This window comes from Sminthopsis crassicaudata, chromosome 2 (genome assembly GCF_048593235.1).
Source record: "Sminthopsis crassicaudata isolate SCR6 chromosome 2, ASM4859323v1, whole genome shotgun sequence".
In the NCBI taxonomy this organism is placed as follows: Eukaryota; Metazoa; Chordata; class Mammalia; order Dasyuromorphia; family Dasyuridae; genus Sminthopsis; species Sminthopsis crassicaudata.
This window is the reverse complement of record NC_133618.1, coordinates 668,986,863-669,010,647: the sequence shown is the minus strand read 5'-3', so window position 1 is coordinate 669,010,647 and position 23,785 is coordinate 668,986,863. Positions and strand designations below refer to the sequence as shown.

General features: G+C 35.9%; 1 protein-coding gene across 1 annotated transcript in view; it reads right to left on the bottom strand.

Annotated features, from left to right (window-relative positions):
• The window catches only part of PCDH15 (protocadherin related 15), a 2,229,510-nt gene that overhangs the window by 859,068 nt on the left and 1,346,657 nt on the right, over nucleotides 1-23,785 (bottom strand). Inside the window, exons 6-7 of the mRNA XM_074297067.1 lie at nucleotides 17,321-17,335; nucleotides 16,759-16,824 (exon numbers count right to left, since the gene is read on the bottom strand). Coding sequence (XP_074153168.1) covers nucleotides 16,759-16,824; nucleotides 17,321-17,335 — 81 coding nt within the window. The remainder of the gene's footprint in view (nucleotides 1-16,758; nucleotides 16,825-17,320; nucleotides 17,336-23,785) is intronic.

Below are 23,785 nucleotides of genomic sequence, written 5' to 3'. Positions count from 1 at the left end.
TATAAAAATAGATTGCTACTTCTCTCCTGTAAAATGATAAATTACATATTTTTAGATATTATAATTATGGTTTGCTGTAAATATTTGTTTTAAGGGATTTATTTTTCTTTTTAAAAAACTTTTGGGGAGATAGTTTCTCCTAGCCTTCTACTTTGGAATTACAGTCCAAGTTGGAAGGGTAAGTATATAGCCTTGAAACTGGAGAATATTCTAAGAAGATCATAAACTACTTTTCCAGTATAGATTATGTAAGGGGGGATTTTGAGCTTTTTTTAAGGAATCATAATTATTACAAATATGAAAGTGACTAAGGGGAAAGAAGGTAGGTAGTACCTGGTATAAGATAAGATCATACCTTATCAAGAAGGAAATAAAAACATTAATTGCTATTTACTATCACTGAAGAAGGTTTTCAGCATTGGGCTAGCTTGGATAAAGAATCAATTACAAATAGAGTAGTACCTAATATTGGGGAGCTCAAATTTTACTATGAAGATAGATCATGTTCATGCATAAATAAACAAAGGATATATAAAATGAATGCACAGTGATTATGAAGTGAGGTATCTGTAATTAGATAGATGGGCAAGTTATTTTGCAAATGGAACTTATGCTGAACTTTAAAGGAGAAAACAGATTAGGAATCTTGTTAAGAGAGTCAGAACTGGGGAATCGATTAGTGATATGGAGCAGAGGAAATACTTTCTAGAAGTTGAAGACTGAGAGATGGGTGATGAAATGTTATGTACAGGGAATAGCAAATGCCAATTTATCTGGAATGTATAGTGTGTGAAGGGGAGTCCCATTCGATCAGACCATGATCCCCTGGACATGTTGAACCATAAAGACGACTCAATCCAACTAGGAAATAGACTGTTTTAAAATATATTTCCCATAATACCACAGACACAGAGACACGCACACAGATATGGACACAGATCAGACATAAACACATAAAGAGGCACTTTCACACCTTTGATAGGCTGAACTGACAGGCCACTTTGAAAAGAGGAAATATTGTAGGTTAATAATAGCAAAAATTTGCCAAATGCTTTGTATAGTTTCATTTGAGACTCAATGACACTGAAACAATAAGGTCATGCATTATCAGTCCCATTGATATTTAAGATACCTCAAGCCTAAATGAGTTGGCAATAACCCTACTACCAGTGGTACAATTCAATGTCAGGTTTTCATTTGATCTCTCAAAAAAAATGCCCACTTATCTTTTCTTCCCATGTGTGCTCAATTTTCCATATTGAGATAATCACTGGACGTATCTTACTTTTGGCATTGCTCCCACAGGGCTTTTCCTATAGCAGGGCCTTAAAAATGCCTGTCTATTTCCTGATTTTCCTATTTCATATCAATACATCATGATAGATTTTCCTGATCTTGTGTAGCACATGATTTATTATGCCTTGGGGCCTCTGCAAAAATTGGCGTCAGAAAACCTTGTGAGACCTTGAACATAAATGTCTAATCAGTGGTGGGGGTGATAATAATATGAATAATAACAATAAATATAAGAATGTTGAAGATGATGGGAATAAAGTCACTTCCATGTCCTTGTTTTTACCAGCTCTTTGCATTTAGACAGGAAGGCAGAGCCACTAGAGGCCAATAGAACTGTCAAAAAGACAGAAGGATTCACTGCTTGAGTGATACAAGCCTGGACAATCATCATGGGTCTGGATATCCCAAAAAAAGGCTTGATATGATTACTAAGAAATGATATTCAGTGGTATTTTTACTAGATGCAACCTATGAATGAGAAGAATGACAGACAAAGATACACACTCAAGATTTGGCCCTGGGGAAGTGAAATGATTTTGGAGTAGAAATCAGTGCATCCCCACTTTTTGGGCTATCTGAGCCACAGACTGGATGTCAAATATAATCTATCATTTCTAGATGCTGATATTTGTACCACCTGTTTCTCATGGCAGTAATGTATGTTTCAGTTTATTTTATTTTAAATCTACTTCTGGTTTCAAGTTTCACCTTGCTTATTATTTCCTCTTATGATGAAACTAGGTGTTGCAGTGAATAGACCTCTGGGCTTGTAATCAGGAAGTCCTGAAGCCAAATCCAGTCTTGGGTATTCCTAGCTGTGAGACCCTAAACATCTTTGTTTGCTTCAGTTTCTTCATATGTGAAATGAGGATAATAATAGCTTTGGACTTGTTGTAAGGGTGAAATGAGATTGTAATTGTACAATGTTTAGCACAATTCTTGTGCATAATAGGAATTAGTTAAATGTTAGCTGTTATTCTTTCCTCAGCTGAAAGTAGTCCTTTTCATCCCCAAAATTTTATAGTGAAATTTCTAGGAGACTTTTCTTTGCCACCATCACTTCTGCCTTTGTATTGTATTTATCAAGAAATGACACATGCTTTTCCCCTATAGAATTACATTCTCTTGAATAGAATAAAGGCAAGATGGTAAAGACAGGGATTTACTGAGCTCTCCCCACACTTCTCCAAAGTCCTTTATATGTCTCTAAAATTAGTTTGGAGAATTAGAACACATAAAAAAGATGGAGAAGAGCAAATTTTCAGTTGAAGATAACTTAGAAGGTCAGTTAGAAGGCACCAAGGTAGGAAGTCCAGTCATCAAAGCAGAAATGGACTTTGAGGCATCTGAATTACTGTACTGATAGTTTCTAGATATTTCAGGCCAGTGACACCAAAAATGACTTGGAAGGTCATCTCAACTAGGGTCAGAGGATCTTGGGAAACTAGCAAACCAGGAGCAACTTTTGGAGGCCTCAGCCCACAGTGCTAGCACTGAGGAAGGACTTTGTAACTTTAGCACGCTAGAACTTATAACACAGTAGAGAGGAATTCCTCTTCAAAATTCCAGGGCAGAAAAGAGTGCTCATAGTCAGGTCCCTAGAAGGATCTCTGAAAATAGCTACATAAACTCCCTGAAGTTTGAGACTTTATACCCTCCATCTTGGAAATAGAGCTCTACTTTAACAAAGAGTTAAAAGCAATGTAATAAGCTGGAAAAATAAGTAAACAACAAAAAAAGATTCTGACCATAAAGAGTTACTATGGGGATAAGGAAGACTAAAACACAGTCAGAAGATAACAAAGTCAAAGCTCCTATATCCAAAACTGCCTAGAAAAATAAGAGTTGGTCTCAGGTTATGATAAAGCTCAAGAGAGATTCTGAAAATTGAATAAGAGAAAATTTAAGCTTCTTACAGCTAAGGATAAGATGATCTAATACTGAGGTTAAAGAATCCTTAGAGGTCATCAAAAAGATATGAAAATGAGGTCCAGAAGAAAGAATCAATTTACCAAATAGTGCCAAAGCTGAGATTTGAATCAAGAATCTTTGATTTTTGTTGATTTCTACCTGTATCAAATGGGACAGATAATTTTAAAAAATCTTTATAATCCCATCACAGATGCTTAAGAAGTTGAAAAATAAAATATTTTTAAAAGCATAAATGAAGCTGATGATGGCAAACTAGAAAATGTTGTGAAAATGATTATGAATATAAAACTTGCTAGAAAATTCAAATGCCTTTGGAAACCTGACTACAATTTTGCTCCTTGGGAGACTGTTATTTGATAATCAGTTATTCAAGTCAAAGTATCCCTTTTTAGTCAGGAGAAGTCTTTGAGAGAAATTACATCAAAGATGGTAACATAGAAGACAATAAGGAAAACTATTCCATGAGTAAAAGGAGCACTTAGAAAGAGAAATTTATGGCAAATGATAATAATAATAATAATAATAATAATAATAATAATAAAAGATAGCAGTAGCAGTGGCAACTAGAATTTGTATAATATTTTAAGTATTCACAGCATTTCACAAATGTTACCTCATTTAATACTCACCATAACAATGGGGGCAGATGGTTTTATAAATAATTTTGTACTTTAGGAGACTCAAGACACATATCATCAAATCATTTAGCCAGTTTCACACAGCTAATAATGGCATTGAATGGTTTTGAACTTAAGTCTACCTGATTTAAAGCCCAATGGATATGTGATCTCATTGATACAAGCACTCCTTTAAAACTGCAGATCGCAATCTACTCAAGCTTGATCAAACCATGAAACTTTTCCCTCCAATGTTTTTTTTTTTTTTCCAATTACATGTAAAATAACCCCATTAACTTCTTAAAATGTCAAGTTCTAAATTCTCTCTCACCTTCCTCATTGAGAGGGCTGGCTATTTGGTGTAGGTTATACATATGTGAAGTTACAAAAAACATATTTCCATCTTAGTGAAAGAAAACACAGACCAAAAAACAAAACAAACAGACAAACATTTTTTTTTTTTTTTCCTGAGGCTGGAGTTAAGTGACTTGCCCAGAGTCACACAGCTAGGAAATGTTAAGTGTCTGAGACCAAATTTGAACTCGGGTCCTCCTGAATTCAAAGCTGGTGCTCTATCCATTGCGCCATCTAGCTGCCCTAAAAGATTTCTTAAAAAAAAAAAAAAAAAAAAAAGTATACTTCAATTTGCATTCAGAGTCCATCACTTCTTTCTTTGGAAGTATATAGCATTTTTCATTATTTGTCCTACAGAATTACCTTAGATCATTATATCAGAACAATTCATATTCTCCTGGTTCTGCTTACTTCATTTTGTAAAAGTTCATACAAGCTTTTTTGTTTGTTTGTTTGTTTGTTTTTTGTTTTTTTTTTCTGGATTGTATCTTGCTCATCATTTCTTATAGCATTATAGGATCCTATCACAATTACATACCTTTTGTTTCCCCTCAATTAGTTCATTCTCTATAAAATATTTTTATGCATATTGTATATGATGTTTTAAAATCTCTTTGGGATCTAAGCAGTGGTATTTCTGGATCTAAGGGTAATTACAGTTTTATAGATTTTGGGGCACAGTTTTAAATTGGTCTACAGAATGGTTGGATTAGTTCACAACTTTATGCTTAATAAATTACTTGATTTTGCAACATTTCCAACATTTATCATTTTCCTTTTTATCTAATTACCCAGTCTAATAGGTATGAGATGATAATTCAGCATTATTTTGTCATTTCTCTAATCAATAGTGATTTAGAACATTTTTCCTATAACACAGACAGCTTTGATTTCATTATTTAGAAGTACCCATTCCATTATTGTTCTATAAGAAATGACCAACAGGAGAAATACAGAGAGGCTTGGAGAGACTTACATCAACTGATGCTGAGTGAAACGAGCAGAACCAGAAGATCATTATACACTTCAACAATGATACTGTAGGAGGATGTATGCTGATGGAAGTGGATTTCTTCAACATAGAGAAGAACTAATCCAATTCCAATTGATTAATGATGGACAGAACCAGCTACATCCAGAAAAGGAACACTGGGAAATGAATGTAAACTGTTATTTTTACCTTCTGAATCCAATTCTTCCTGTGCAACAAAAAATTCGGTTCTACACACATATATTGTATCTAAATTATACTGTAATATATTTAACATATATAAGACTGCTTGCCATCTGGGGGAGGGGGTTGGGGGAGGAAGGGAAAAAATCTGAATAGAAGTAAGTGCAAGGGATAATGTTGTAAAAAATTACCCATGCATATGTACTGTCAAAAAATGCTATAATTATAAAATAAAATTAAAAATTAAAAAAAAAAAAAAAAAGAAGTACCCATTCCTATCTTCAACCATTTGTCAATTGAGGAATGACCTGTATCTTTGTGAATTTCACTCAGTTTTCTATTTTTTGACAAAATAAATTAGGCTTTTATCAGAGAAACTTGTTGTAAACCCACCCCTTACTCTGTTCACTGCCCAACTCAAGGGAAAAAATGCCCAGCTTTTTCTTCTCATCTTAACAGAATTGGTTTTGCTTTTGGAAAACTTCTTAAATTGAATGTAATCAGTATTAGCTAGTTAACATCCTGTTATGCTATTTATCTCTTGTTGGGGCATAATTTCTTCCTGTACCCATAGATATGACAGTCATTTTATTCTCCTCTAATTTGCTTGTGGCTTTATCTGAGAGAAATAAATAATAATAACTCATGATTTGGAGAGGCTCAGATGTCCTCCTTTTCTTAATTCTCATTTCAAGATCTCAATCTCTGAATGTTGCGTTTACCTTCTCTATCAAGATCCCACCTAAGTGATGAAGCTATTGTGTTCTACTCAAGCTTATGTGGAACATAAATTCTTTGAACTTAGAACTTGGAAGGGGATATCAATCAAAGTTCAATAAAAAGGCAGATGAAATTCAGTTTTATACTGATAATAACAATCCAAAGTGTTTTTTTGATACACTGAAGGCTATTTATGGGTCAAAGATGTATGGTACACTTCATCTACTTGGTGCTGATGGAAAAACATTGATTAATGATAAGGACATGATATTAGAGAGATGGGCTGAATATTTCCATGGTGTTCTCAGCAGACTATCATCAATCAATACTGAAGCTCTTGACCATTTACCTCAACTTGAAATTAATCACACTGAATTTCCAACTGAGGTTTTGAACCATTAGGCAACTTTCATGTGGCAAAGTACCTGATGCTGATTCTATTCCAGCTGAGATTTACAAGGTGGGGAGTCCATTGCTCATACAAAGGCTGATTATATGGCAAGAGGAGATTATGCCCCAAAAGTTCAAGGATCCCTCCAGCGTCCATTTCTATAAAGCTAAAGAGCTTTTGTCCTGTGATAACCAAAATGGGATTGTTTGTCTCTTAGTTACTATTGACAAGATTCTTGCCAGAGACCCCCTTATTGGCTGATACTTCACTTGGATAATAGTCATCTACTTGAGAGCCAGTGTGACTTAATGAAGGATTGATGGAGTATTTGTTGCCTGACAACTCTAGGAGAAATGCCAGAAACATAACAGAGGCTGTATACAATGCTTGTAGATCTGACAAGACCTTTGATACTATCAGTCATATGGGCTTATGAAAAATTGTGTCACAATTTGGGTATATGAGTAGTTCAAAAGATACTTGAGGTGTACAGATTTATTCATATCTCCACTCCAAATACTTAAGTGGACTGTTTGTGCCCAATCTCTGATAGAGCCTTTCTACCTCATATTGGTCTGATCTTTCATGGTCAGACACTTTCTACATCCTGACATAGTGATGTCATTTTAGACCTCTTAAGAGAATGAAGGGCAACCACCAATCAGTGCCATTGGAAAAAAAAAAAAAAAAGTGTTACAAAGGTGTAGTAATGCCTATATTCAAGGACATAATGTTGGGGAGAATGCTATGAATGGTGTGTGTGTGTGTGTGTGTGTGTGTGTGTGTGTGTGTGTGCATGGGACTATTTGAGCAGGGATTATGTGTAACATATGTGAAATAAATACAAAGTCGGTTTCATGTAGAAGGTGTTGCTTGAGCTGAATTTTGATGTACATGAGATTCTGCTAAGCAATGGGGTCTTGTACTTGTTTTCATTTGTAATTACTGTACTTAGAATATTTATGATACTTTTGGTTCTGCTTCTTCCTTCCTTCCTTCCTTCCTTCCTTCCTTCCTTCCTTCCTTCCTTCCTTCCTTCCTTCCTTCCTTCCTTCCTTCCTTCCTTCCTTCCTCCTTCCTTCCTCCTTCCTTCCTTCCTTCCTTCCTTCCTTCCTTCCTTCCTCCTTTCTTCCTTCCTTCCTTCCTTCCTTCCTTCCTTCCTTCCTTCCTTCCTTCCTTCCTTCCTTCCTTTTTCTTTCTTTCTTTTTCTTTCTTCCTTCCTTCCTTCCTTCCTTCCTTCCTTCCTTCCTTCCTTCCTTCCTTCCTTCCTTCCTTCCTTCCTTCCTCCTTCCTTCCTCCTTCCTTCCTTCCTTCCTTCCTTCCTTCCTTCCTTCCTTCCTTCCTTCCTCCTTTCTTCCTTCCTTCCTTCCTTCCTTCCTTCCTTCCTTCCTTCCTTCCTTCCTTCCTTCCTTCCTTCCTTCCTTCCTTCCTTCCTTCCTTCCTTCCTTCCTTCCTTCCTTCCTTCCTTCCTTCCTTCCTTTCTTTCTTTCTTTCTTTCTTTCACTCCATATCAGTCCACAGATGTTTTTGCCAGACTTCTCCCATTTGTATATCTAGCCAAGTTCTTTGATTCTGTCAGTAGTGAGGGCTTATTGAAAATTATGTCAAAATTTTGTTCATAAAGAGCAGCTAGATGACACAGTGGATAGAGCACCAGCCCTGACGTCGGGAGGATCTGAGTTCAAATTTTACCTCAGACATTTAACACTTCCTAGTTGTGTAACCTTGTGCAAGTCACTTAACCCTAACTGCCTCAGCTAAAAATATATATATATATATATATATATATATATATATATATATATATAATGAAATAAAATGTGTTTCATCAGTACAGTATATCAGTCAGTTACTGCACTAATGACAGATTCTTCCATTCAAAAAGGTTATAACTGATAATAAAGTAGAGGGAGTGTTGATGCATGATTTTTTGTTTGCAGATGATTGTACATTCAATATAGCCTGCTAAGTTGAGATGCAGCAAAATACCGATATATTCTCTGCTTCTTGTGTTGATTTTTGTCTAACAAGGAACACTAAGAAAATACAGGCACTCCATCAGCCAGAGCCCTGCAGTCTCTATGTGGAAGCAGTGGTTAAGCAAATGGAGAAATTTTGAGTGCTGTCCATTTACCTTGGCAGTATAATTTCCAGTGATATCCATATTGATAATATGTTAGGTAAGAACTCAGGTTGTCTGGACAATTACAAGGTGAGAACTCAGGTTGACTTGACAGTTCTCTGGCTCAGACCTGTAAAGGGAGTTTACACCTTAGGAATCCTAGAAGGAGCAAGCTCATTGGTTGAAGTGGTTCTTCCCAGAAGCCCTTGCATTATCCCACGCCCATTCTCTGGGAGGATAAAAGAGGCAACATTGGGCCTGGAGAGCAGATTGGACTGGGGAAGGACAAGGGCTGGAGGACAGCACTCCAGGAAGAGGAGAAGTCTCTGCATTACATCAGGCCTGACGGGGCTCTCTGCAGGAAGGGAAGTCACTTCTCTGGACAAGAGTTAACAGCAACTAGATCTCTTCCCAGAGAGTGATCGGCAGCTTCTGGAGACGACAGCTCGCAACAATAATAAGTTTGACACATACCCTGCCAGAGCTGAGTGTTTGGGAGGCTCCAAAGGAAAGTGTGGGAGAGAAGAGGTAGTAGAGTAGCTCCCAAACTGAAGGTTCACAGAGCATGGTCTTAAGAAGATACTGAAGATCACTTAGCAGGATAGCCTTATCCTATCTAGTATCTACAAGAAACTGAGGTCTCTTCTCAAACTAAAGTATTATAATTCTACTGCAAAGAGTACTGCTCTGTTGGCCTGGTTACATTGTTTGACTGCAAAATGTAAACTTGCAGAAAAGACTATATGGCAAATGCTCACAAGGTGGTCAGAAAAAAGTGATTCCCAGACACTCTCAAGATCTCTCTTAAGCACTTTAGAATAGATTGTATGACATGGGAGAAACTGGCACAGGACTGCCCACTATGGCGTGCCTTTATCAGAGGAGGAGTTGTACTCTATGAGCAAAGCAGAATTGAATTAGCTCAGAAGAAATGTAAGGTGAAAAGTTCCAGAGTACACCCCGAATGTTCATAAAGACTATTTGAATCCAATCTCTGTCAGAGCATTCCAAGTTTGACTTGTTCTGATTGGCCACAGTTGGACACACTGTTACTTGACTCTAATATAGTGATGTCTTTTTTAGTCCCCTTGGAGATCCAAAAACAACCAACTAACCAGCAGCAACATAAAGAAGAGGAGGAACTACAGAAGCAAGTGGAGAAATAGTAGCTGTGCTCTATGAGCAAAGCAGAACTGAATTAATACAAAACAAATGCTAGATGTGCAAAGTTAGAGAGTCACCCCAAATGTTCATGTTTTGTCTGAGTTTGTATTGTTAGACACACTGACAACTAACATAGTGGTATTATTTCGGTCTTCTCTGAGAATGAAGGACAACAATTAGTTTACCAATTAGAATTGATTGCCTTCATTTTGAATGTTCCTCTTGAGCTCCTTTGAAGGTTGTAGTCAGCCACCATGAGTGTCTTTAGTTTAAGAGAGAAATGGCCAAATGATCATCGTAATATTAAAATACTAGCATCATTAGTAAAAAAATAATTAAATTAATTGAAAATTATATCTATTGAACGTTTTCAAATATCACAAATGGCTTATATCTAAATCAAATACCTGTTTTGAACTTATCTTAGTATTATGGAATAGGTTCTTGATTTATACCTAAGTTCTGCCAAAGTGCTTTCTCGTTCGGCCAGCAGCTATTGTCAAATAATAAATTTTTTATGTCCAAAATTTGAATCTTTATATCTCTCAAAGTCCTGAATGACTGTTGTCATTCACTGCTATTTATCATATGCCTATTCAGTTCCACTAATTAGTAGAATTAGTGATTACTAGTTTGAGATCTGGTATAGCTAAGCCATTTGCCTTCAGATTTTTATTGATTCCCTTCAGAGCCCTGACCTTATGTTTTTCCAGGTGAATTTTTATTTTTTTTTCTCTAGCTCTATAAAATAATTTGTTGGTAATATACAGAAATGCTGATAATTTATGTCTGAGCTTATTTTATAACCTGCAATTTTACTAAAGCTGTTAATTGATTCTCTAAGATTCTCTAAATATCCTATCATTTGCAAAGAGTGATCATTTTGTTTCCTAATTATCTAGTTTAATTCATTTTTTCTCTCTCTTACTGCTAAAGCTAATATTTTTAGTAGAATACTGAATATTAGGGGTGATAATCACCCTTGATCTAACTGAGAAGACTTCTAGATAATCCTCATTGCAAATAATGCTTACTGATGCCAATCTGTGTAACCTCTTTCCGCGTGATAGCATAAGATTAACAAAGGAGGTCCAATTGACAGAATTGTGGCTTATTTATATTTTCTCTTGACATTCTTAGGTTTCCAATGAAACCCATAAATTATTAGTAATCTGTTTCACCAAATGACAAGTCCATGTTCTTTTTAAAAAGTATTTTAAAAATTAGTAAATTGTTTTAAAGCAGTTTTTGGGTAATTCCTTGTTTATAATAAGTGTATCCTTGAATATCCTTTTGAGCTCCATTTCCCCCTGGGTGATATCCATTTTGAAAACTCTAGAAATTGAGAAAACAGTATAATTTATTAATTTCATCACGTTTTGTTTTGTTTTGTTATCCAATACCTTAATACAGTACCTCACAACTAATTGTTTAAATCTTGTATTTCCAGGGTGTTATATTAAGACTCATATTAGAGATATTTTCATATATTTAGTTTGTCTTACCCCAAATCCTGCCTACTTTGTGCATCATCATTCAGTTTTGATGTAGCTCCCACTTAGTGTCAGATCACTGAAGTCTATGTTTTTAGAAACAAAGATTTTAACTACATTTAGTATCATTAAAAAAGATCTATTCATGTTATATTGAAAAGCTTTTTTCTTTGAAAATAGTCATCTCTCATAAGTGTCTTCTCCCTATAAAATCAATGTCCAAAACATATTTTAGAACATTTATATTTTAGGGAATATTTCTATTTCCTATTTGTTTATTTGCTTTTTTTTTGCATTTGTATAATATATATACATATAAATTTGTATAAATATTTATTTGTATTAAATCCACAACTTCATACAAAAGTGACTGGAAACCATACAAAAGTGACAGTACTGAACACATTTTTCCCTTCCTTTCCCCCTCCTTCATTCCCTTACCTATCTTCTAATTGCATCCTTTCTTCTCTTCTGTTATCATGATTATACTTTGTTTTGGTTTGGTTTGGTATCTCTAGCTTTATAAACATAAAGTAGTACTCTTAGTACTCTCTGCTACCTTCTTTGGTAATCTTACATTTTTCCATAGCTTCTTCCATCACCTCTATAGTCATTATTCTCTGATTTCATTTACCCTCTGATTCCATCAAATTGAATGGCTCACTCCTCTAAAATTATTTTTCTTGCTTCAAATTTGTGTCTTAGCTCATGCCATTGTCTATGACCCCAATATACTCACACCACTAAATCTTAATACTCAAATTTAGATTTCTTTTTTTTTTTTTGACACTCAGTACCTAATATTTGGTCTGCTTTCTTTGTATTTATGTTATATTTTATGTTGTAATTGTCAGCATATGTCTTTTCTTCTGTTACTTAGATCATAATGTGAGGAGGGCAGGAATTGTTCCACCATTTTAGTTGTTTTTTTTGTCATTGTTATTATTATTATTGTTGCTGAAATCTCACGATGTTCTAGCAATTTAGCTTTGCATGATTCTCAGGTGGTAGGGTGTAGAGGGCTGCAGCTCTGGAGAAGTATACTTGAAGCAAGGATACTTACAACAAGGTTAACTCAGTGGTATTGATGAGATGATGGTTCTCTAGTTCACATATATATTTAATACTTAGTATGATAATATAATGGTTTTCTAGTTCACACAAATTCAGTATGCTGTAATGATGTAATTGTAATAGGGTATTTAAGAGCTGAGAGGACTGGAAATGAGACATTCCATTTTTGACCATCCTCCTGGTGGCTTTCCTGCCTCTTGCACTCCTCTACTAAGATAAAGGCTGGTTCTGAGGTCCTCCAGAAAGCTAGCCCGAACATTACAGTAGGTGTGTGAAATAGCTTTGTTTCCCATCATGATGACCTCCAAACACTTTGGCCGGTTCTCCCCTATAGGTACTAACTCTTCTATCTTCTGAGGTGAGAGACTGCCTAATTTCTGTATTTGCTGCTCCTTGAGCTCAGCAAGGTTCTTGGCACATAATCAGTCTTAAACATATGCTCCCATCTTCCAGCACATCAGAACAGATTGGTCACTCCTACTCAGTAGCTGAATTTCTCAGTATTGTCTGAGGCACTGAGAAATTAAGTGATTTGCTCTGGTTAGCACTTACAATATGTGTAAGAGAAGGGATTTGAACTTAAAAAGCGGTTTGAGTCAAAGACCTATTTTTGATGTGCAGAGTAAGAATTGGCATTTTTCTTCTGATTCTTGAAATCCAAGAATGAATTGTATACTTATCATTTCTAAATAATAGACAACTTGTTATTACTCATATGATACAATCATCTACAATCTAGTTTCTCTCTCTCTCTCTCTCTCTCTCTCTCTCTCTCTCTCTCTCTCTCTCTTTCTCTCTCTCTCTGTCTGTCTCTGTCTCTGTCTCTCTTTGTCTCTGTCTCTGTCTCTGTCTCTCTCTGTCTCTCTCTCTCTCTCTCTCTCTCTCTCTCTCTCTCTCTCTCTCTCTGTCTGTCTCTGTCTCTCTCTCTCTCTCTCTGAATAGAGTTCTGGGCCTAGAGTCAAAAGACCTGAGTTCAAATCCAGCTTCAAGTACTCGGTATCTTTTTGAACTTGGGCAAGCCAATTATCTTCCCTTTGCTTTAATTCATTAGAGAAGAAAATGGCATATTACTCTGATATTTTTGCCAAGAAAACTCCATATGTGATCATAGTCAGACACAATTAAATGACTAAAAATACCAACACTATGTATATATGAAGAGAAAATGTATATTTATAATGTTTTAAACTAATAACATCCTAGTACTACAAATAATTTGTTTGATCCTAAAACTCTTTATTTATAGCATCAGAGTTGCAGAAAAATAAATATCTTTGGGAGGAAAAAACATTGGTTTGATTTCAAAAATATAAAGGGTAGAGAAAGATAAGACGAGTTTTTCTAATGCCTAGAGATGGAAACACTGCCAAAACTTAATTTAGTCTGGACTGTCTTTCCTGCTAAACCATTTCAAATTTTCCCCCAGTAAGTTTTGATAAAATACAAACCTCTGGAAACCCCAAAGAGAGATCCTACTATGGAAAGACAGAATCATCTTGTGTCAACGGGTAGAATCTGAGTCTGTAATGATTACTTTAGAGGAAACTTATACATATTCTAGGAAAGAAAAATCAAACGAGGAAAAAAACTAAAAGCTTTATTCGAAAGTTGAGATTGGCATCTGAAATATGGCATCTGTCTTCAGAGATTTTTTTTTTCCTATAGGATTATAGGATAATAAATAATTGCTAATAGACAGATAGCCAGAGCAGATGTGATTTTCAATGTCTCAGTTTTTACATACAGTATAAAAGAGAATGTAGCCATTCAATTAAAAAAAGAATCTACTAAGTTAGTATGAAGTACGCGGAGGGCACTATGTCTGGCACCCACTGAGGGCATCTCAGGGTGACATTGACACAGTCTTGGCAGTGCTCTCGATGGTTGGTTTATTCTGTGAATTCTAGCAAGAGAAACTTTGAGCTTTTCCTAGTTTATGCCATGCCACTTTCTGATGAAACACAGACATTGAACTTCTGCCACATGCCCCATCACTCTCTTCCACCTTACTTTGCCCCGGGAGGATCTTTGTAAAGATGCTTGGAGAAATTAGTTTTAATCAGGGGAAAGAGGAATTACAGTGGGCTGCCATTACTGTTGTAATTACTTGGCAAAACAAGCCAGTGTAGAATAAACTGTGAATGCAGTCTTGTTCTACCAGCTGCAAATGCTATTTTAACAAGTTCAAATATCTGAGAGAGAGGGCAGAGTAGTAATTAGAGTGGGGTGACTAGGGCTTTATGCAGAGAACTAACATCTAAAGGCAGATTATCCCTCAATGGGTGGTGTACTTCCTCTCAGAAATGACCTGGAGGTTCTTATTTACCAGTCTTGGCTTCAGGAATAGGCAGATCCCTAAAAAGGAGAAGGAAGTGGAATTCCAGAATATTTGTGTTTAGGGAAGGAATGAGAAGGACCTGATTTGGCAATTTTCCTGCATTTCCACCCATTTACATGGATTTTCTTTCTTTGTACTAGTCTGAATTGCCTTTTCATATCCCCATACCTTCCTGATTTATCCAATCTACTTCTGAAGACAGTAAGTTCTGGTGGAAACGGTGTTTTATTTTTTCTTTAAAAAAGCTAGTTCCTCATATTCTTATTTGCCCAAGAGCAAAATTTCTATTCCTGGGTGGTACGATTTATGGTAACAAAGAAAAGAAGTAGAGAGATGGATTCTTAGTTCACACATATTCAGTATGTTGAACTGATGCAATTATACTCAAGTATATAAGGGCTGAGAAGATCTGGAAATGAAACATTCGATTTTTTGACCATCCTCCTGATGACTCTCCTGTCTTTTTCACTCCTCCAATAAGACCAAGGATTCTGGCTGATCCCGAGGTCCTCCAGAAAGTAGCCCAAACATTACAGTAAATATTCAGGAGAGAAAAAATGTAGATGAAGAAAGTTCTTTAGAAGACCCATGACTGTTTCTAGACAAACGGATGCATACACAGTGTGATGACTCCCAAATTTATAGCTCCTGAAAATAGAAATTGAGATTTTTTTCATGGGAGAATCATCAGGATGGGCAACGTCAACCTTCCTTCATTAGGAGAGCATACCACATGAATACCACCTTGTTCAAGGTAAGATTTGTAAGTAAAATAGAAAAGACCTTTGCATAGGGTTGGGTACTGAGTGGGTTGTTAATGATAAGCTTGTACAGATTAAGAACTGGAGGCATCTTTGACAGGTTCATGTCACATGAGTCAAATGAAAGAGCATTTATTGAGTAATTTGTGTCAAATACTATTCTAGCAATGGGTTTATGAAGAAAAACAGTGTACTATAATTTGTTTACCCTCGTGGATAAACAGAATATTGGCTACTTCTTACATTCCAAATGTGTATAACATATTTTTATGGACAAAAATATGTAAAGTCTTTTATCTTGTGGTCTTTTTTTCTTTCATTCCCTATCCTGGCTTGGAACTCATTTTCTAGGAGATTTCCATTATGACAAATGGTAAATAAGAAGTCTTTTCTCCAGCTCCAAGCTTCTCTCTAGACGCTTTTTCTTGGCCTTTCCTTCTTCTTGTTACTATATTTCACCTGCCAAACTTTTGAGGCAATACATCCAGACTGGGAACCATTGGTTCTTTAATTGATTTGCATGTATCCATTCAAGGATGGGAAGATGCCCAGTGCTTGACTAAAGGGTATAAACTTCCTGCAGCTATTAACATCACTTTTGTGGGCAGGCTCAAGCCAAGTCCACTTTTTTTAGGAATCCTTTTCTCAGAGATAGTCCAAACATAGTTAAGCCAAGCAGAGTCATGGATAGTTACCACAACTATGTGGAAATATCCCAATCTTTCCAATTCATCTGTTAATAAAGGAATGGCAATTTACAAAATGAACTAGTAACTAGCTATGCTGAATCACAACATGGGAATCTTTTGTCACAGAACAACAACAAATTCCTTGCATCGACTACCACAGGAAAAGAAAAAAAAAATATTTTTGATCAATGCTTTTATTTAAGGTCTGTTTTGCTTTAACCTATAAAATGTGTTTTTCCGGGTTACTCCTGTTCAGATTAGATAGATAACGCAGTTTTGGAAGGGCGTAAAGACAGAGAAGAATGACTAAAGAAACATTCTACTCCAAAGTTGTCAACAAGTCAAAGACCTTGGAAAAAACCTCAGGAACCACTTACCAATGCTTTCTCAGTAATATCGGAGCAGAGAGCCTTCCTCTGCTATTCAATGAGAAATCCTATCAATGATTTTCCACCAAAGAATCTGAAGACAAAAACAAGCTTTAAACTATAATGGAAATGAAATGGAGAATGAGGTCGTTCATTGAATTGGAGTAAAGCTTTCACTCAATAATTTAACTCCTAGTCCATCTCAGAATGACTTGTGAAATCACCTTTTTTTAGCAATATATAGAGAGGTGTCCACAGTACTCACCATTTTTACTTTCTTCATCGATGGCCACTATTGTTGCAGGTGGACCTCCCCGGGCCAGCTTACAATCTAAAAGTAAGGGAAAAGAAAGAAAAATGCCTTTTACTTCATCATTCAAGCAAAGAGATGCTAAACTCATATTTGTGGCTGGTAAAAAGGCATATCATTAACAAAAATGCATAACAGATGAGAAGATTTTAGTGTGAAGTCTCTCATGGCCCACATCCATGCCTTCCCACATCAGAACATGAGCCACTCAACATAGGCTAAGCCTATTCAGATCTGGCTGTCAAGACACCAGCAGGGACCAGTGTTGAGCAGAAGTCCTTCAGGACAGAGATAATGGAATGGTAATTTAACCCAAAGAAAGAACATAAAGGGATGATTAACAGGGATAAATTGTAATTAAAGCTTCATAACAGAAACAAACATAATTGGAATTTAATTGTGATAAAGGATCTAATTAAAGAGAGTGGAGAGAATTCTAATGATGCTCCGTGGAGGGATGCAACAAAGACAGACAAGGCATGTGGAGGAGGTTGGTTTGAGTATATGGTCATCTTACCCTCATATTGCCAGTCTGGAGTCAAAAGTATAGAGTCATCAATGGAAGCAGGGCAGAATAATGCAAGAAAGGAAGAAAGAAAGAAAAAAAATACATGTGTATATATTTGAAGAGATTGAAGAAATTAAAAGTAGTACACAATAATTGCCCCACCTATTGATCCTCAATTCTAGAACAGTGGAAGAAGAAAGAAAACATCAATTCTGTAAATTCTAGCACTCTTTAAATACACTCACTAACCCAGTCAACATATATGATTAGTTTCTTTAAGAACTGAGACTCATTTTCTAAATTACTGACACTATGTTCACACTTGGCTTGTCAAATGGAAAAGAAAAACTTTTTTTCTTATGAAGGGTATTACATTACTAGCAGCAGTTGATTTCTTTCCCTTAAGTCAGGTTAAGTTACTGAATGAAGACTAATGACTAATTAGTTTTGTAGACCTTGATAATGTCCTGCAACACATCCCAGGGGACTCAGGCAGAGAGAGTTCCAACAGCCTCAATAGGGCTGATAATTAAAATGTAAAGGCTTTTCATACAAGAGAACAAACGTCCCTTTTCCAAGTCACAGAGCAAGAACTAATTCTCAGCTGTGACTTAGGGCATTCTATTCTCCTGTGGGTTGGGATTGCCAGCTAGGGTCACAGAGACAGTTGCAAATTCATCTTCATTTGGGAGAATTCAGAGACATCAATTTTTTGAACAAACTTCAGAGTCTACATAATTCCCTCATCTAACTCTCCGGGATCATTTCACATTATACCTTTTCAGGCACTCTTGACTTGATCTGGTCTGCCCTCCTAGTTGTTTTCTCTATTTAGCATTCTAAATCCTCTGTCGATGCTTTTATACAAGCTCTCTTTCATACTGGAAGGCACATCTGGCTCACAGCTGACTCTTCTGATTCCTTATTTCCCTCAAAACTCATATCAGCTCTCACCTTTCCAAATCAACCCAGCTGGTAGATTTCTATCCCTCTTAAACTAATCCCTATTGACTTGGCACTACCCTCCCATAAAAGAATGTAAGTTCCTGGATGGAAGGAACTACTTAATTTTGAGGTTACCAATATTTGGAACGGAGAGTAGACAAAGTAAAATAACACAATATATGATATACTCCCTTAAATTACAATATGCTACAAATTCACCTCATCAAGATGAATTAAATGGATACAAAGATTATTTTTTTAAACTACAGAGTATGAAAGGTAGTTATGTATCATTGATATTTTCAGTAGATTCTCACCTATTTATAGTTTGTGGTCGATGTCTCCCCAACTGTGGGCATTATTTGCCCAGGATTACACAGCTCAAAAGTGTCTGAGGCTGGATTAGAATTCAGATTTTCCTGACTCATCCTCCACTGATTTATTCACTACACAACTTTGCTGCCTTATAGAAGGTGAAAATTTTTTTAATAGATCATGAATTGATATGACAATATGACCAATTTTTAAATTAATATATAACCTGAAGTGAAACATATAGACTTATCAAGCCTGTTTCTTGCTGATGTTTTCTATAAAATCGATGTTAAGTGGACAAATGTTTATTTTTTTTTATTTCTAATGTTTAATAAAGATGCTTCACTTTAGTGATATTTTATTTTAAGCCTTATAACAAAATAGGTCATCTAGAAAAAAAAAAACAAAACATTAAAATAGTCAAGAAGGAGAAAATTATACCAATATTTTAAGGGGTTCCAGTAAATCACTATAAGATCAAATATAAACATTTTTCAGGAAAGTTGGTAGAAAGAGAATGGTTCTATAGTTGTGTGTATGTGCTTCTACTAATAGTCTCTTCCATGGCCCATCCCTAAGGGCATATACTCTTGAGGGCAGACAGAAGAAGGGGGAAAAAATGTTAGAAAACTCCCTCCACTTGGAAATAATTCTTATCTTAATAGCTGAATTATGACCACTGTCTAGAACACAAAATGAATATTTTCAGAACAGTGTTTCAGGGATCAGGACCAGAGGCCAGATCACCAAACCACAGAATTTCAATCATGGCTGAAGATGCAGGCTAATTAATTCCTTGACAAAGAAGGAAAAATTAATTAATTGGCCCCAAGCAAATCTGGGCTAATTAAATCCTAGCAAGGCTCTCTTGAACTCTATGTGGCTTTCTGTTCTTTGCTTGAAGACAACCAGGGTAATGGTCTTCATTTCACTTTGGAATAACATTAATGGTTGCGAAATCTTTCACCTCCATCAAGCCTAAAGTCCCCTCTTTTCAAACTCGAATCATTGCTTTCTTGTCCACCCTTTGGGGTAACATACCATTTGCTCTTCAATGGGATTTTTTTACCCTCACCCTCCTTTCCCATTTCTCCAAAATCCACTCCCCTTGGGCATCCAAGGTCCAAGAACTACTGTGAAACTTAATTTTTTAAAAAATTGTCCAAATGTCTCTTTTTTATGTTAATCTTTGAATCTCTACCCTATTCTCTCAGGCATTTCTACCCCGATTAGAGATAAAATGGAACAGATTAATCAGAGGAAAGCCAAAATATAAACAAATTTTGATCAACACAACATCATTCTGAGTGGAATGCTATATCACGGCAAGTAATAAGGGCTATCTGTCAAGAACTCTATTGCCATCAGGCTTCTCCCTGTCATAATTAATATTGGATTAGTGAGAATTGGTTCAGGTTGACTCATCTGGCCTTGTAAATAGTACTCACACAGGAAATGTTTGTTGACTTTAAGATGCTGCATTGGATTTCATCTGTCTCATTGTCCACAGGCTATCTCATGAGACTATATTTTAATCCACACCATGAAATCAGGTTTCACTTCAAAGACTTACATTGGACTTGGGAAATTCAGTTTGAATACCTATAATTACAGTCAGCTGGTTCCCAATGGGAGAAGGGGATAGCTATTATTAAGCAGCCGTACAATTAGAAATTAGAGAGCTGCAAATGAGAAGCTATTGTGAATACAGGAATTGGGACTAGGAGGAGGTTGAGCTTTTTTTCTGTGCTTCCAGAAAGGAAACAACTAACCTGTTTCAAACAAGCAAAATTATGTACAAGGGGAGTCCCAACTGGAGATTGATTTCTATTTCTAGAGCAAATCTTACAATGGGAAATTCCTGAAAATATTCATTCAAAGCCCAGTTCTCAATCCCGAGAGGATTGGGGACAACCAAGTAAAAAGATGTGGCTGAGCATCATATTTTTAAAAAATATTTTAATTTGTATTTCCCCTATGAAACAATCTTTTTTTTTTTTTTTTTTTTTATTCCTTCCAAAAAACTAGCTGTTGACCTCAAGTCAGAATAAAAGAAGTTGACCCTTCTGCTTGAGTGCCCCAGGTCCTTCCTGGGGAAGGTAGCTCCTCCTACATTGGCCTGGATGGATTCCTGTAGCCACTGCTTCTCTTACTCATCCTTTCCTTTTTCATCTGATGCTCTGAAGTAGGAAGCTTTAACCTGGGATTTGTGGATAAATTTCAAGGGGTCTCTAGACTTAGATGAGAGAAAATACATCTTTATTTTGACTAAGCTCTAATTGAAATTTAGCATTTCTTTCAACTTGTTTTAATTCTAAAAAGAGACTTATGGACTTCATCAGATTGCCAAATGGGATCCAAGAGACACACACACACAAAAAAAAAAGCAGCTTAAAGTCCCTTATTCCAGGGAATGAGCAAGATGGGAAACTGAACAATGAGATTATATTTTATAATGTCCTGTTGTCTCTCAATTGTAATCCTTCTCTGGGAGGAGGTTTCTTTTCTGTTAATCCTTTTCTCTGTGAGCAGGTTTTTTGGGAAGCTTCTGGAGCCTCCAGCCAGAGCAAAGGTCGAATCTCTAATCCTCTTCTTCCTGAATCCTGGCTCTGAATCTCCTCGAGCTTCCCTGAAGTTCCCTCAGGAAGTCTTGTCCTTCCCTAATCCAGACTGCTCTCCAGGCTCAATGTTGCCTCTTTTTATCCTCCCAGAGAATGGGCTTGTGGGTACTCCCAGGGGCTTGTGGGAATTACTTACAACCAATGAACTTGCTGCCTTTAAAGGTGTGAATTCTGACCTAGAGAATTGTTAACTACCAATTTAGCACTTAGCAAGAACCTAACAATATTTTATATTTTTGGATAGAGTGTGGGAATTATGAAAGGAAGATCTGGAAGGAAAGCAGCCATGCTTCTCATAATGAAGCCTAAATCAAGGCAAGTCAATAAACTTTTATAAAGTGATTACTCTATGGTACGCATTGTGCTAAATTCTGAGGTTACAAAAATAACACCTTTCATGGAGCTCACAATATAATGGGGAAAGGGAATATGAAAACAACCAAGTAGACGCAGACGTTTGAGACCTAGGCTCCTTCTTTACACTGTTGACTCTTAGAGATGTTTTATTCCATCAAAACTGTGAGATGTCACACATCCATAAGATGGAATCTGTCCAACTTATTTACTAGGTAGATGTCATACAGCAATATTTTTAAATTTAAGCATGTATTGCTTCCAGTAGGAAAAATGTATTATGAGTTGCAACTCGGAGTGACAGCAATGTCTAAATAACCATTTCACAGTCCATCTCCTCAAAAGCTAAAGTGTTCTTTGCTTTTATTCAATTAATTGTCCTTATTTGGTTTTCATTTTGTTTGTTTTTTTGCCAAATCAAGTTTTAAAGAGTAGGAAAAAGAGATGCAAGAAAAAATGCTGATACTTGGACACTCATACCATATATATATATATATATACACACATATATATATGTGTATATATGTATATACATATATGTGTATGTATACATATGTATACATGTACACACATTCACATATATACCTCTATGTATATGTACAGATACACACATTTGTGCATATATTTATACACACATGCATATACATACTCATAAATACATCTAGGTATACAAATATAACATACATAATCTAGGTATACTCATATAATATACATCATTGTTTTTATTGTTGTTTGTCCAAAGGACCATTGACATCAGGAGGTGGATGTTTTGTTGTGCAAGTGAATTAAATTTAGATGAGGTGGAGCTGCACCAAATTATCAACCTTATTCTCTCTTCTTTGGAGTAATTGGCATCTTCTGGCAAGGCATAGGTCAGGACTATTGGCTATGGCCTACATATAGTGGAAGACCTTAGCCATTTTAAGTTAAAGTCTATCCCACATCTGTTTGTCTGAGACAACACCCATTCAGTAATCAAAGGCTAAGTAAGAATTGAAGAAGAAGATGGGCTAGTGTGCATTCAATTAAATCTGAGGGGAAGCTCTCAGATCTCCTGGCCAAAATATATTCATTCTTACATATTCTTAGTGTATATAATAATGTCAAGTCTCATTACTTTTTTTGGAGAAGTTTTCTTGGCTGATTATTTAGTCCTTCCTCCCCTCCAGTTAACTAGGTCAGTATGAAATCTAGAAGACTCTTAAACAAAAATGAATTTGAGCCTATTTAAAGGCTTTTCTAGATGTTTGTTATTAATGCTAGCCCAATATACAAGTCAGTACAAAGTTTCAAGCATGAGTAATCACTCCACTGGTAAAGCATGTTGTTATCCTCTCTCCTGAGAGGTGACGGATTCAAGGTATGCAAAGAGAGATAAATTTTGGATGAGACCAATGAGAGACTTTATTTTGCATGGCAATGGATATTTGTTAGGACTTTCATTTTTTTTTTTTCTTTTTACCCTCCACAATGGGGGTTAGTGGGAAAGAAGGAAAGATGCTGTTTTTTTGAAAAAAAAAAAATATATATAAATGCAATAAAATGAGTGCTTTCCATCATCAGATTTACAGTCTAGTAGACATAAAATTTGTAAAAAATCAAATAAATTAAAAAAAGAAGTGCTAAAAATGCACTTATGAAGAATCACTTTATAATTGTGGCAAGGTGAAAATTAATTGGAGGTATAAATTGGAAATGATTATACTTAGATATTGCTTTAAAAGATCATCATTTTAGAGGGGAAACATTTCAGTGCAAATTAGAGCAAAAATCTTAACCGGTGATCAAAGTCAAGGCTAAAATGTAATTTCTGGAAGTGGAGGACCATTGATGCTTGATCTATGGATTATCTGTCTACTGCTATGTAGGTTTAAGAATGGGGGAGGGATGGAAGAGCTAAAGCTCTCTTAGCCTTCATGAGACAGGTAAGGACCCCTTAATCTATTCAATTTCATCCATGACAATCCTGGTTAAATCACAAACTCATTGTCAGTCATGGATAAGCATTCTCTCAATTCTGCCACTGCTTTCCTACATTCAATTTATGTTCAGATTCAAGGTTTGGAATACAAAATGAATGCTCAAGTTTTCAGTGATCTATGAATGATGGTTTATAAATTATACAATAAATAAATAAATAGGGCTCTCTGATGTCCTAACCCCTTCCTTCCATAATCAGGTTCATCTGTACTTCTTTTGTTCTCCTTACCAAGGGTCATAGAGTCAGAATTGAGGAAGT